The 15,467-nt window shown below is 52.6% G+C and overlaps 1 protein-coding gene across 2 annotated transcripts in view; it reads right to left on the reverse strand.

Annotated features, from left to right (window-relative positions):
• The window catches only part of LLGL1 (LLGL scribble cell polarity complex component 1), a 36,829-nt gene that overhangs the window by 13,245 nt on the left and 8,117 nt on the right, over positions 1-15,467 (reverse strand). Inside the window, exons 2-8 of one of the 2 annotated variants that reach the window (XM_088147919.1) lie at positions 13,360-13,457; positions 3,701-3,782; positions 3,303-3,418; positions 2,136-2,294; positions 1,298-1,460; positions 765-900; positions 176-230 (exon numbers count right to left, since the gene is read on the reverse strand). In XM_088147919.1, the coding sequence (XP_088004045.1) occupies positions 176-230; positions 765-900; positions 1,298-1,460; positions 2,136-2,294; positions 3,303-3,418; positions 3,701-3,782; positions 13,360-13,457 (809 nt within the window). Of the gene's footprint in view, positions 1-175; positions 231-764; positions 901-1,297; positions 1,461-2,135; positions 2,295-3,287; positions 3,419-3,700; positions 3,783-13,359; positions 13,458-15,467 lie in introns of both variants that reach the window. The other variant, XM_088147918.1, reaches the window with a different exon arrangement.

Here is a 15,467-nt window from a genome sequence, read left to right on the forward strand (position 1 = left end):
AAAAGTCATCTATGGTTCCTTGTTCTGCACCCACCACCTGAGGAGGGCTGCAGAAATCCACAGAAGAAGTGAGAGGAAGCAAATGCCGTTCTGTGAGAGAGGAAACAGAAGATCAGAAGCAGGAGAGGATAAAAGCAGGGGGAGTCAATCAGACAAATGCAGAAATGCAACGTACCCCGAGTCACACATCTGCCACAGAATCTTGTTGATGGCTTTGCATGGGAATGGACCTAGAAGAGAAGAAGGAGAGCTTCTGAAATGGGCTGGTGGCTCTGTAGACCTTTGCATCTGTGGAAAGAGAAAAACTTCACGTCCCATTAAAAAGATGGTGGTGTTCATGGTAAACCCACTTTGGAAAGAGTTTGCACTGAAATCAATGCAGGGTCTGTTGGGAGTGGATAGGGGTACAGAGAGTCTATCCCTACATGGAACAGCAGCAATGCTGACCCAAAGATCATTTTAGACAATCAACAAAACCCCCAAAGTGGTTAACAGCCATTGAAGAGAAAGAGCAGGGGAGAAAGGGTGAAGAGCAGTGGAGACCTCTGTCCAGGTGGGCTTAATTAACTCTCTCTACTAAACATTGGCTGATTAGTCCTCCGTTTCCTCTATTCGTGTGCCCAGGCTCCTTGGGAAACTCCCCCTCTGCTTGGTGACCCATATGCTTGTTTATCTTCTGGGCTTTGGGACAACTGGCATCTGGACCCCAGACTCAAAGGGACCCAGGGACCAGACCTCACGGAGATTCTCTTGATCAGCCTCACCATAAGGGACCGTGGAAGTTGTTGGCTGCAGAGTCCTGGGAGAACTGTCGGCCACTGACCACAGCGCATACCCCCCATCACTGTGGGAACTGACAAGTGTCCGTCCGCTCCGCTCCCAGCTGACGCTTTCCAGTTGCTGCAAAAAAGCCGCAGACCCAAGCTAAGCCATGAAGCCTTGGGCACAGAGGAGAAAAAGAGGCTGAAAGTCGACCTGCTACTTAAGGTTATGTGGGTACAAGACATTTTGGGAGCACCTGCTTGGTCCCTCAAGCCACTTCAGACTTTTAAGCATTATGGGGATCAGCTTTTAATCCTGCTCAAGGGAACGCAATCTGTGAAGCTCTCCAGTACAGTTCCCTGTTCCTTTTAATCGCCTGCTAATCTCCCATGAAGGCTAGTTTCAGCTCCTCAAGGTCTTGGGGCAGGAGAGATTCCTCAGCTATATTCTATCTAATCTTGGTAACTTCCTGCAAAAAAAGAGGGTGGGGATATTCTGTGAGGAAGACTCTATCCAGCCCAGCCAAGTAACCTACCTGGTTGCCCAAGAAAAGATGATGAACTTCTCTTGAGCTTCTGTCCCACAGAACCATCAGGCCTCTGCTATATCCAATGAGGATTTTTGCTGAGTCTCGGGGATGTTCCTGAAGAGATTCTACTGGCCCGAGGGCCTTCCCACATCGGTATTCTTCAGGCACACTGGGAAGATGAGAGGAAGACAAAAGCTGCATATCCAGTCCCCACTTCCAGGGAATTAAGGTAGTTATGAAACCTGAGCGACATGAGGTGCCCTTCTACAGTCATGATCATGACCTCATTTTGTGTACCAGCAATGAGGATAGAAGGACACCTTATGAAATGTACCTCCCACCATTAAGACCAACCTCTCTTATTATATACTGATGTCCAAATCAACGAAGGCACACAGAGGCATATGTGTTTTTTCTAATGATTGGCCATAAAACTGTCAAACAACTTCTCAGTTGTTTGACCCAGTTTTAGCACCACAGGCTAACTACCCTACAACGGTGCAGGCAGGACAAAATAACCAGAAGATAAATTGTAGATAACCAGAGTGGAGGATGAGCCAGGAAACAGAATTCTAATGGTGGAAGCTCCACATGTCTGAAGGACATCAGTTTGATGATCTGACCTGACAACAGCAGCAACTTTCTTGGAGATCTCTGGCACGCGCTGATCTCTCATTCTAGCATTTGGTGTTTCCTACAGAAACCATCCCATGTCCTCAGCTGTTGACCGGTTCTTCACACACTGATACTGTTCTCCTGCCTACCCATCTCCCCACCCATAGAGAGCCATGCCCACTGACATCTACTCTAGTCATCAAACCCTGAGTTTCTTAGAGCAGCTCACCTCTGCAGGACTTCATCTTGGTACAGGGTGCTGTCCTCCAGCAGCGTTAGGCCAGGAAGTCCCAGGAAGTAGATGCCACCCCCTTCAGTGCCAAGGTACGCTATGCTGCAGGTTGACCCCAGGAGGATCACCGTCACCCGGGTAATGCTGGGAGGAGAACTACCAGAAGAAAGAGAACTCTCTTGCAACAAGAACCATAATGGCTGGATCATCTGGCCAGCGGTTTTCAGAACCTTCTGGGAAAGTTAGTGCAGACTCCCCTGTGCCGTGCAGCGGCTCCTGGGCCACAGCTGAGGTGCATAACTTATTCTGAGAGGAAATCAAGAGCTGGACTCCATGCCTTTGGCACCTCCCTGCAGCCCTGGCTGCATGGAAAGATCCACCAAGGGGGCTGAGATACTTTCTGGCAAACTGGTCCTTCCAAACAGAACCCAGAATGCATTTTGAAAACCGTCGTCCCAGACCTTGGCACCTACAAACGGGCATTTGCACCTGGCCAAAGCAAACTTCACAGGAAAGCAGGGAAGCCACTGCAGCCTTGTGGCAAGGGTGGGCAATCAGCACCCCAAAGGGGATGTGCAAAGAAAAGCCGCCTCCCTCAACACATCACTCCGCCAAGAGGTGCCATGGGTGCCAGCTTGGATCCTAAAGACACCCTGCATTTCCAGAGTGCATGCACGGACCAGCAGCAATGCTCACTTTGGAGGGAAAGTGTGATGGAATGGAATTATGAAGGCCAGGTTCAGGGAGATAAGGATTTTCTTAGCTCGCCGCAGGAGCGTGGGAACTACAAGAGGATGAGACTGGCACCTCCCTGAGGAATTCACACTGTTGTGGCTGGCTGACTTGGGACCTGGGGTTTCAGTCTGGGAAGATTCTTGCTAGAGGTTATAGCTAATAAACATAGCTGAACTGATTTTGCATTGTCTCTTGGAGTTCCTTGGGCTAGACCTGACATCAATCTTCCCAGACTGAAACCAGCCAACTAACCCCCCCCCCCCGCTCCTGCACAGAGCCAAGAAGGAACAAGGAAGCGGCCAGGACGCTGGAGGCGGAATCCCACCCCACCCCACTGATGCCCAGGGCTCATGGCACCCCCTCCCCAACCAGGAAGAAGGAAGGGGGGCAAAGGGAGGCAGAAGCCGTGAGTACTTAGCGCTGTCGAACCCTGGTCGTCCGGGGAGGAGAAAGCTACGGGTCTCTTCCAAGTGGGAGTAGCTGTCTTTCTGATAAACTTCCCAAAGGTGGAGTGTGTTGTCATCCAGGAGGGAAAGCAGGAGACCCTGCGGGAAAGCGGGGAGGGGGCTTTTAAGGCATTCTCAAGTCCATTTCCAAGCAAGCCCCCCTCCCACCTCCCTGCCACTCCAGTAAAGGTTATTAAGGCTAGCCCTCGAACACACATAATATTCATAAAGCTGCCAACGTAATTACACCCCTTTCTCTTAACCCCGATTCGGAGGGCCACTCTAAGCAGCAACGCAGACAAGGCCCTCGGGTCATCCCAACCGAAGCAAATCAAGCAATCAAGCAAAACCAAGGTCTTGTGGCGCGCGCGTCTCTTTTACCTGTCCAGGTAGGAAGTGCATCTGAGTAACAGTCGCTGTCTCTTTGTGCAGCCCCGTGAACTCCACCCCGGGAGCCCCATATCTGAAGAAAGTCCAGAGTCAAGGAAGAGCCTCGCAAACAGAAAGGGGAGAATCGCCATTCCGACGACGCCATTCTTCATCGACTCAGCAGTCGTAAGACGCCTGTCGAGCCGAGCATCCCGTTTCTAGCCGCGGACGGCTAGAGGCCTCGATGAAGCCCGTGGGTGCTACTCATCTGAAGGCAGAACTTTTTCCTTTTAGGACTGATGGATAAACGGTTAGAAAAAAAGCCACGGAAGATTATTTCAATGTACAATTACGGCGGCAAGATTATGATATGCAGAGAGGTGGAAAGATTCAACACTACCCGCTCTGGAGGAACGCCTGGTGGAATTGCTGAGATGGAGAAACTAACTTCTTTGACTCAAGGCACTATCTGCATTTATTGGTGGCTGGAAACCTCTTAGGGACCTTTTGTGTAAAAAATGAAAAAAAAGAACTTGTGATTTATGGCTTTGATGATTAGACAGGATAGATTATAGAAAGAAGAGAGTCATGATGTCACTTTAGAGAGAGAGGTTAAAAGATAATTGTACTTATAACTGCTGTGAAGAATATTGGAAGCCACCGCTTTGTATCTTTTTCCTTTCTTTTCTATTTCTCTCTTTTTTCCTTTTCTTACACTTTTTGCTCTCCCTTTGATTCCTTTTCTCTTTTCTTCTTCCCTTTATATTCGTTTGTATTAGTTTTTATCTTCTTTTCTTAAAAGCTTCATTAAGGGTTATATATAAGAGGCCCATGGGTGCAATGCACCAGCACCAGGTGTCTCCTGTGACTGTTTCTCTGTAACTGGTACTGAAAGATACCCTTCTTCTGAACATGGAGGCTTTATCAAGAACAGAATTAGCTTCTCTTCCAGGTGCTTGTCAGATTCCCTTTGAAGATCCAGAAGTTCATCACCTCCGGCTCTTGTGGCAACAAAGCTCCTGCAGGGAGTTGCCCACATTCTTCTCTCTCTGCCACACCTTTAGCCACCTGCGGATCAGTCCAATCCTACACGCTGTACGCGTCCATCTCCCATCTCCCAGAAAGCTTCCCTGGCTGGCTTCTTCGGCGGCGGTCAGGCCACCCACAGGAAGGGCCTTTCTTGGCTCAGTTGGTCCAAGCGTTGCCCAGAAAAGATCCCCAAGCGAGCGACTGACCCCTTGCAACCCACTGGCAAGAGATAACCACCCCCTGCCTTGGCCCCCGAGGCTCCCTTCTTCCAAAAGCTTGCCCAGGTCAGTGAAAGGCACAGAGGCGGCACTCACAGTAAGAAGCCACTGCAATAGGTTAGTGGCAGCGTTGTTCTGGTGTTCATGCAAACCTTTCGATCAGTTTACAAGTCACGGGTTAATTCAGTAGAGCATCCCGTCTGTGATTATTTACCCATTTTGCTTCTCCTGGACTAACCCCGCTGTTTTCTCACAGGACAGATCTAGAACCGAGAGAACCCGCAGAAGAATGAAACCAACCTGCATTTGGCAACAGGCAAGGAGCAAGAGCAGGTCATCTCTTGACTTGCAGGCTGAAGACGTTTGCTTTGACTTAAGGTGTCCTACACATCATGGCTTAGTGCAATGATGTTCAGACTAGGTTGCACGCACACAAGGAGTGCATTTCTACAGGTTGGAAAGAACCACAGCTCACATTAAAAAAGAAAAAAAGACTCAGCATCTTTTCTGGCCTTGCTGGGGATTCTCAAAAACATGTATGTGTACGTGAAGGGAGGAAATGGCACAATTGCCTCATCTTAGAAGAGAATACATGAAGCTGCCAAGAGGAGGAGAAAGAGAAACAGGTCATTCGCTTCATGCCCCGTGCCTCTCTGCCTTGCAAAACCAAAATTATACCAAATAGTTTTGCTTAAAACAAAACAAAATTGCAGAGTTATTCAAAGAAATAGATGGCCCAAAGTGACTCAGCTCACTTTATTTATCTGGATTCGGCTGATGAAGAATTTAGATTGTCTGAAGGCCGATTCCTCAGCTTATGGCCGGCTGAAGGAGTCGGGTTTCGGCACGCACCGCCCCCCTCCTTCCCGCTGCAGCCTTGCTTCCCCCCCAGGCACAAACTACACACTGGGTTTTGTTTACCGGGTTGATGGGTGACCTACTTTTTAAAGAATGGGGGTAATTCTCAGCTTTGCCTGCGGTGGTGCACAGATTCCAAGCCACAATCCACCCGTAAGGAAAACAGGGTGGTTCTTTCAACTTTTGTGCTGGAGGGGTGCAATTTGGACAAAAAAATCTTCTTCTCAAAGGCCAATGGAAGACTTGAGGCAAAGCTGCACCTCGAATTGCCCGGTGCTGTCCAACTCATTGCAGGTGGACTGGGGGACATCAGAAGGTGGTCCCACGCAGAGGCGACCGAGAAGGGCAAATCCTACCCCAGGACTGAATGAGACATGCACGGGGCATAAAATGAAGCACCACCAGCGTTGGCCACCTGAGAAGACAGAGATGAACTCCAGAGCAGGAGATCACGCAGAGAAGCAGCAGGATCCCCCTTGGGTGGGGAAACGCAGGGCGCTCCAGAAGGAATTCAGAATTGGGTATCGGATGGGACATTTGCACACTCGGGCATGGCACTGGGAAAACAGGAGCCTGAAGGGGACTTCTTTCACACTTCACATAGAGTTATCTGCTACCACGACGGAGACATCCCCATTCTCAACTACCGCACCAGCATCTTGCCTTGAGCCATCACCATCCTCACTCCGTGCCACCGGCCCCCTCCCTGGACAAGCCCTCAAGCCCCAGTGTGGCCCTTGAGTTCCCCTTCTTTAAGCCCAATGACATTAGAGCAAGGTTTCTCAACCTTGGCCACTTGAAGATGTGTGGACTTCAACTCCCAGAATTCCCCAGCCAGCCATGCATGGCTGGCTGGGGAATTCTGGGAGTTGAAGTCCACACATCTTCAAGTGGCCAAGGTTGAGAAACACCCCATTAGAGAAAGCCCTTGTAGGAGTCTCATCACAGGTCCCATCCCCTGTACCTTCTGCAGAACAGAAACACGTTTCCTTCCGTTTCGAAAGCCTGCCCAACGCATTGCAACAGGATCCCTGAGCGGGGACTGGGGGGAGGGGGGGAAGACCTGAGAAAAGCCCTTCCACTTCCCATCTTGTGCTCCAGAGCTCATCACAGGTCCCCTCCCCTCCCACCCCACCCCCAGTCCCCTTCCCTTTTCAAACCGCGTCCATTGAACTGTGAGACTTGCGGAGAGCACAAAGGGGCTGAATTCACAGACACTTGTTGGTGCTCTCCAAAGGAAGAGGCGAGAGATCGCTTCCGCCAACAAGTTGATGGATGTTGAAGCCTCCCTTTTCAGAGGCCACACGCCTTAAAACATCCACGGCCGGGGAGAAGAGTCACGGATTCAGCCAGCTCCAGCAGAATTCATCCACCATTATGGTTACGCTGGTCTCCACCAGGAAGCCCCCAACGCCCTGCAATCGCCAAGCCTGGCCCGTGGCCCTAGCATCGTTGGGAAGGCCCAACCACCACCAGCTCGAAAAATTCCCCCTTCAACATGCAGATCCAGGATGCTCTTTGCTAAAAGCAATTCTCAGAGAAGCAGGAAAGCTTCAGACAGCTTCTAAGAATAAACACCATCTGGTTAAGCCGGAGAGCAACGGCCGCAGATGCTGCTCGAGACTGCAGGAAATCTTGCTTGCTGCAACGTCTAAAAAACCCGCAAAAGAGATCCGCGAGGCTGGCCCACAAGGTGTTTAAGGCACCCCAGGCTGGCAGCTAGCCCAGCGTAAGAGGCAGGCAGGCAGGCAGCCTTCTGCCAATAACGGGCTGGCACGTTCGGGAGCAGGAGAAAACCGGGCTGAAGGGGAGATCTCTGACCCAAACACACGTCGCGGCCCATAATAAACTTTCACGGTCATGCCCGCTTTCCTCCCACAGACCCACATATCTGGCATTTTGTGCATGAATCACTCAAACTCCGCTGCATGGACAACGCCACTCTTTCGGCATCGTTGCCCGTGCCACAGCGGGCAAGCGACAGGAGGGCTCGGGGCTAGCGGCCCCCTTAAACTGTGACCAAGGTAGAACGCGCGGCTCTCGGAGACCTGATGCCCCAAGCCAGCATCGCAGCTCCCTCTGGGAGGGAAAGATCTTTGCATCAGCGGACAGAAAGCTCACGCCCCAGTTCAGTAGCGGCCAGCCGAGCCGGGGAGAATCAGCCCCGTTGCTGACCCCCGAGAAGCAGCAAAATGCAGCCGCCCACAACTAAGAAAAGGCCCACAGAGCTGCCCTGGGTGTCCCGACTGGCAAAGACGGGGCATTTCAGAGAGAGGCCACCCTCTGCACCCTGCAGCGCCTTACTGACTGGGCAGGAATGGTTTCTCCCCCAGTTCTGCCAGAAGAGGCCTGGGACACGCAGGGGCCCTCAAGGCTCCAGCCCCCCCTCTGAAGAGTCTATTTACGAAGCTGAATGTATGCACAGCTGTTCCAGTGCCTCAGCGCAAACCGCGTCTGTCCCCAAGACTGACCCAGGGCATCTCCTCCCTCCCCCTAAAAAATGATGAAGTGACCCCTTAGAGAAGATCAGAGAAGCAGGGAAAAGTCATCTGCGGCCAAAGCCGTTCCCAGTTCTGCGGAAATCAACAGACAGACTGAGTGAAACGGAGCGAATGCCGTCCGACGGGAAAGCCACAGAAGGAAACACGCACGTGATTTTCTGCCCCAGTTTCCTGGACAGTGACCCCCAAAGTCATTCGGCTATTCAGAAGCAGCCCATCCCCCACAGATCTAGCCCCTTCTTTTCCAACTGCCCGGAGGCTGCGGCTTCTTTGGGTGGACCGGCGTTGCAGGGGGAGGAGGGGGAAAGACGGGGGGCTGGTCAATGCAGAAGGCCCGTTGCCTCTGGCCCTTCCCTCCTCCACCGAGGCAAATGCAGAAGCCCCAGATGGCGCTGGCCCCTCGCAATGACCCAAGTGAGGATTCTCACGTACACCCATCGTCCCTGCCTCTCATATCCTCCCACAAGCAACCCATGGGCATAGCAGCGGCCACAATGGGCCCCCTTCGCAGATGTCCCCCGTCTTTGGCCCAGAGCATCTCTTTAGCTGAGGGTGCAACTCTGCAAGAGCCGGGACGGCGGAGAAGTGGGGACGGGCAGAATCTCAGTCCTCGTACTCTGAGGAGGACCGAAGACCGGATCCGCTCATCCCCCCTGTCCCCTGTCATCTCCCAGGAGTCAGCAAGGATGCAGCCCGGCACAAGATGCATCCTCTTCCTTCTCCTGGCTCCCGCCCGGGGCTGCCCTGCCAACCCCCCAGCCGGAGGGATGCAAGGCGGCCGGCCACCTGCCCAACTTCCCACAAAGCAAATCCCTCCAGCCACGGGGGCCTCCAGCCAAAGAGTGAGCCGCAGAAGCCGTTCCCCACAGCCCAGAGCCCCACGGAGGGGAATTCTGGGTGTCGAAGTCCACACATCTTCAAGCTGCTAAGGTCAGGAAACACGGCCTACGCCATCTCCAGAGCGCTAAAAAGCATCGAATCGCTTGCAGAGATCTCACCAGGTTCAAACACCCGGCGATGAGGTTTACAGCTCTAAAACTGAACTGGGTGCGTTTGTCCTTGCCCAGGGAGCGTGCCTACGCCAGGAGCCGATTCGGGGGGGTTATTTCATGGAGGGGCGAACGTGATTCCAGCATCTGCCCCCCCCCCAGTTCCTTTTGGCAAAGGGCCACAGGGAGAAAGATTCGAAGCAGAGGCTCCTTTGGAGCAAAAGGGATTTTTTTTAGCTGCTTCAGCTGTTTCCCACCCAGCCCTGCTGAGCGCTCCCCCCGCCCCGCTCCTTTAAGAACTTGATCCTCTGTTCTTAAGCCAGCAGCCAAGACAGGCTTCCAACGCACTACAGATGCTGAAAGGAAATGTTGGGGGCAGCGGGGCGGGAGGGGGAGTCCTTGCAGAGTGACCGGAAAAAAGCGAAAGACTGAGACGCCCCAAACTCCAACTGCAAAAGCAACCCCCCAAAGCCAGCTGATCTGCAAAGACGCCTGGGTTTCCACCCTCCAGCTCCAACTCCAGCCTTCCCCGGGGGCAGAGGGGGTTTTAAAATGCAAACTGTTTTGAAAGCAGACAAAGGCAGACTCTCCTTTGCAAGCGATGAAGTTCCCAGATCAAGGAGGCACTCGCACCTCCGAGACACCGGCCGTGAACGCCCAAAGCGGAGCCCTCCTTGCCTTCAAAAGTTGCCTTGAAAATTTAAACTAGGCTTAAGGGCTAACCAGGCGTGTGAGGATACCATTAACGTGTGCAGCAGCAAGCAGCAACTAGGGGAGAAACCCGACAGTTGGGAGGGACACGATGCAGTCCTAAAATAAAATACACGCAACAGCGCTGGGATTTAAAATTCGCTACGTCTCTGCTGATGTGATCCCACTGTGCTGCTTAAGCATTCATGCCCTCGCCTTATCTTCCCTTTCTCTCCAGCCAGGAATTCTCCTTGCAAGCAGAGATCCCGTTGGCGCGGCGCGTTCTACGGAGCCAGCCCATGCTGGTTTATTCAACAAATTGGGGTTATCCAACCAAGACTTCAAGAGAAATCCCAGCCAGCCTCTTTATGCCATGTGTTTAAAACTCAACATGCTGGGAATACATTCTTCAAGGAATTTTAACTCTCAAGTCACTACCTTCGATGTGGAGTTTGATTCCGGCGGGTTTCCATTTAAGCAGGACCTACCTATTTCAGCTGGGAGAAAAGGGGCTTTATCACGCAGCCCTTTAAAAACTCTGGTGGGGGGTTCACACGCGGGCCGCTGCTCTGAGCCTACTCCCCCCCAGGAAAGGGGGAGGCAAGGATATGCAGGAAGATCAAACAGGAGCGACCTGGGAAGAGAAGGAGGGAGAGAACATGCGTGTCCCGCGCATTGTGTTCACAAGGCTGCCAACGCCATGGAGACGCGGCATCCCCCGGCAGGCACGCCGAGGCCCCCGCTTGAAAAGAGGTCGGGGAGGCTGCTAAGCCTCCAAGTGGCTTCCCAAACGCCTCTATTCAGCGCTCCTCCAGTCAGGCTTCGCACGCCACACACCACACGCACACAAAGACCGCCCGCCCCCACTCAGCTCAGCAGCAGTGGACGGTGGCCCAGCGCCAAGAGCCCTGGGGAAAACTTTCCAACTCTTGCCCTCGGGGACGCGGGCAGGAAGACCCTGGCAGGCAGTTGCGCTTCCATTATTTCAGCCTCTTTACAGTTTCCTGCTCAGCCTCGCTTGGCGGCAACCACAAATGTGAAAATGATTCATCACCACGAGCACGCAGTGAAAAACAGAAGGAGCCGCTGAGGGGGGCCCTTTGAAGCATCTTTAGTCACCCCCACGTTCCCCGAGCTCCGGATAACAGCGGCAACATCCAGAACCCTTCTTCGCGAGGTCAAAGACAGTGGAAGAGGGTGAGCTGGCAGGGCGGGGGGGCAGCTTGTCAGAGAGGAGCACCCCAGCACCATCCTTCCGTCTGGAGGATCTCCTCCAACCGGGTGCACCCTCAGGGCGTTGGATTTCAACTCCCATTATCCTCGCCCAGCTTGCCCGGGAAGGCTACGTGAAGAACACGCACGCCGCCCTTCCTCCCAGCTCAACTCCTCCCTAAAGCACATCGCGCACCCCTGCCTTGGACGCTGCTTTCTCGGGGTTCAGAAAAGCACGCGGGGACCTTCAGGTCGCTGCCTGGCGTTCCCCCACACCTGGCAATTAACGCTCTCCAAAGCAAACCGAACCACCTCGGGGATTGCTCGACGCCCTCCTCCCAGGGAGCGATGAAAAGACCGAGAACATCCATGCCAACCTGCAGCGCCAGGGGCCCAGGGCCACGGCTCCTCCCTCTCCCCAAATCAGCCGGGCTCCAAGACCAGCAATTCCTGCGTTCCGGCGCCGTCGTTTAAACCTGCGCCTGTAATTTAAGAGCGCCGGAGAGAAGGTACAAGAACAGCAGATGGTGCATTAATTCTCTTTGGATCCTGCCTCCCCCCACCCCCCTCCCCCAAATAGTCAGCGGCTTCAGGAAGAGCAAGAAAATAAACCCAGCGTGGCCACCCTGCCAAGGGATGGAAAAGGAACTCAGGAAGGCTATTCCCTTTCATGTCTCTACCCGACCGAGGCACCAGAAAGGTTTGAAATGTGCAAGGGGCTGCCCTGGGGTGTTGCAAATGCCAGCAAATTGTGTCCGCCTTGGAGCCTGTAGCAAGTTACAAGGTGGAAAAGCGCAGAGGAGTCCTCCGCCATCTCGGCAGGCGGCCGCCCCCAAAGTCCACAGAACTAAAACAAAATAAATAAATTCAGGTGCTCCAGAAAGAAAAGCTTTAGCTCCCATTGCCTGAAAGGGAGAAACTTGAGAAAGGCCTGGAGATGGAGCACTGGAAGTAGGAGTTCTACTAGAGGTAGTGTCCAATACTTTCCTGCTTTACTGACTAGAGTAAGTCAGGGAATAGGACGGTCTGAATTCCACACATTTCGAGTTCTGAGCCTTGTAACTTGGGCAAAAAATAAAATAAAATGGGTGAATGTGAGAAAATAGAAAGGAAAACATGGTCTCCTGTTCTCCGACTCTAGTATATTAAAGTGTCCTCCATCTAGACCAGCCTTCTCCCAGCTGGCTGACCCCAAAAGTATGAAGTGTCCATAAATCCTACCCGGCATTGTCATGGCTGAGAATTCTGCAGTTTGGAGCCCATCCGGAGGTGAGAGAAGGCTGACCTTCAGAAAGTCCACCAACATTCAGGATAAGAAAAGCCCAGTTGCTATCTGCTGGGCTACAAGAGAACCCTGGACATCTTCTAGAGCAGCTGTTGCCTTCACGCTATCCAGTCACAGACTCAGCCGTCTGGGAACAAATCCATGGCAATTTTGGGGTTATCTTCACTGGCAACGCAAGCAAAAGAATTGCTAACAATTGTAGAACTACAACCTGACCGCCATAACCAAGGGATCCTTGGAATTGTAGTTTGCCTATCTGGAGGGTCATAGTTTCCCCAACGGTGGTGAAGGAAGAAGCAATGAATCACGGGAGACCATGCTTAAATCTCTCACCAACTGAAAATATGGTAGATTCCTTCTTGAAACACCTTGCATTATGGGGATAAAGCTAACCAGCCAAAGTGCAGAGTTGCTAGGAGTATTAGCAAGAGAACGTCCCGAAAACATGGCAAAGTTCTGCTCTAGTATATTCACAAAAAGGACCCAAGACTTCGGTTTCAACCATTATCACCAAACATTGTCTAACCAAACACTCCAATCAGCTTTCCCCAGGCTGGCACCTTCAGATGGGTTGGGGCTGCAATTCCCCAATTCCCAACTACCTTGCAAGTTGCAATCCCAACATCTTTGGAGTCTGACAGATTGGAGAACCCTGGCTTAGAATACGTTGCGCTCATAATTCCCAGGAGACGCACTGCACATGAACAGGTCCTCAACAGCAAGAATTCTGAAGCAATCAACATTAGGGCACCCAAGGACTAATGTCCTTCCCCAAACCCTCAGGTGGTCTCCAATCCCAGTGCTGCAGGCTTGACAGGGACCCTCATTTTCACCTGCTGCCAGACCTCCATGCCCAGAAAGGCAGCTGTTGCCCCGCCAAGAAGGATACATTTTCACCGCTCCCGATTTGGTTCCAATGGCCATAATGCGCAGCTTGGGATCAAAGGCCAAGGAGCTGGGTTGGTTGGGGAAGCCATGCTCCACCATCTGGAAGGAAAAGGAGAAGACAGAATCATGTTGGAGGGCCATCAAAGCAGGAGAGGACTGTTGGGCATGCCTTCCAGGATGGGGGATGACCGGCAGGCCCAGGAGATGCAGAAGCAGATCGTTCTCAGAGGAGTGGCTCCCAAACGACCTTCCAGGTCAAGGAGACCCTCTGCCACAGAATCACAAGCCAGGGAGCCATGTTGCTTAGGTCCAAGCAGGCTTCCAATTGTTGGTTTGCATGAAACCCAAGAACATATCAAGCGTTATCCAAGGGTGTGCCAGCTGAGCCACAGAGAGAAAAGAGGAAGGGGCGCTGATGAAACCCCCAGTCTGGGCCCTCCAATTCTCCTCCTCCTCCTCCTCCTCCTCCTCCTGCTCCTCCCCCATGGGAGCCAAACCCTACCATTGTCCTGCAGCCACCTAGTCCAGCTGCCATGCAACATGAAGGAGGGCTGGCTCTAGGACGAGCATCACGATTGTCTTGCATATGCTGCAAGGATGCCAGGTGCCTTGTCCTCCATGCAGGAGGAATATCTCACCACCTTCCAGGCCTAGATTTCAGGGAGGCTGAAACTTTGGCTGGTCTATTCTCCCAGTTGCTGTTCCCACCTTGGGTTGGAGAAGCCTGGTTTAGATGCACCAACTTAGTTCTCTTTGCCTTTCCAATCTCCCCTTCAGACAATCAGGCCTGAGCCATTTTTAGACTGTAGGCAGCACGTACCAATTTTAGACACGGTAGAGGAAGAACAACACGTGAAGAGATGCTCATGCTTCTCTGAGCGGCCCAGTTTTTTCCCTGACTCTGCTCCTCAACTTCTTACCCGGCCCAAAGACACGGAGAAGGCAAATCCTTATTTTCTTACTAATACCATCTTTATTTCTATTAGAGACAGAAAAGCAACTGCTGAAACTTTTCCAGGCTTGGAAATAAAGCGATGGGAAAAACTTCACCCTTTCTATTTTGGCACAGCTGGATAAAAAGTCAGGGGGGCCGAGCTGGAATGAGCTGGCAACCTCCCCGAAGGGCCAGGCTTTGTCAGATGTTCTCTAAACAGATCCAAAGAAGCTGGTGGTCTTCCAGACCGGCCAACACCTCTCCTAAGGAATTAAGGAAGTCGAGGCAGCCCACGCAATGCAGGTGGACCAGTCCACTCCAGCCGGGCTCCCGAGTCTTCAGAAAGAAAGAATCAGTTAATAAAGAGTTGGCCTGGAGCACAGTCCGAGGACCCCTCCCTTCTTCTCCCCCTGAGAATCCATTCAGCCCAGGACCGCAGGATTGGACAGACAAATGAATCTTTTCAGCCAATTCCAACTTCACTTCTCCCAGGAGCAGGGTCAATGCGAGTGAATACTTGGCAGGGACAGAGAAAAAGGCGCTCCTAAAATGCTCTCCGGCAGGAAGGTTCCCGCTTCCTCTCCCTGGTCAGCCTCAGCCCCCCTTCTCCCCTCCTCAGGAGACCACACAGTAGAAGTAGGGGCCAGGGGGCCCTGTGGGAAACACACACACAGTGGAGAGAACATCCTGGCCTGGTGTCCAGGCCCCCTGGATGAGAAGCAGAGCTGGGACACCCCCCCCCCATCGCTGGAAGGTTTGAACCTAACGCTCCCCCAACTTCCCCAGCTCACGGGGTTGCTTTGCATAGTTGCAAAGAGGAGGAGGAGGAGGAGGTCTGGAAGGCACCTGGAGGCTCCCGAAGGCTCATCCGGCTCCCCAGGACCCAGTTTTTGTCCATCCCTTACTGTGTTTTAAAAGGAGAAATAGGAACACTTAGGAATCCTGGGCGGGGTGAGGCAAGATTAGGTCACTGGTGCACAGCAGTCGAGGGAGTCTGCCCTACAGTCTCCAACATGCTTCGGTACACGCCTAAGATCTAGGAGACTCCTTCCTTCTCCTTCCTTCCTTCCCTTCCCTTCCCTCTCTCCTTCCTTCCATCTTTCCTTCCTTCCATCTTTCCTCCCTTCCTCACCCAGACTCAACCAGAATCACTCAGAATCAGAATCACTCAGCAA

This window comes from Python bivittatus, unplaced genomic scaffold, assembly GCF_059951505.1.
Source record: "Python bivittatus isolate LINGU-HERP-01145 unplaced genomic scaffold, Pbiv_v1 ctg000560_np1212, whole genome shotgun sequence".
In the NCBI taxonomy this organism is placed as follows: domain Eukaryota; kingdom Metazoa; phylum Chordata; class Lepidosauria; order Squamata; family Pythonidae; genus Python; species Python bivittatus.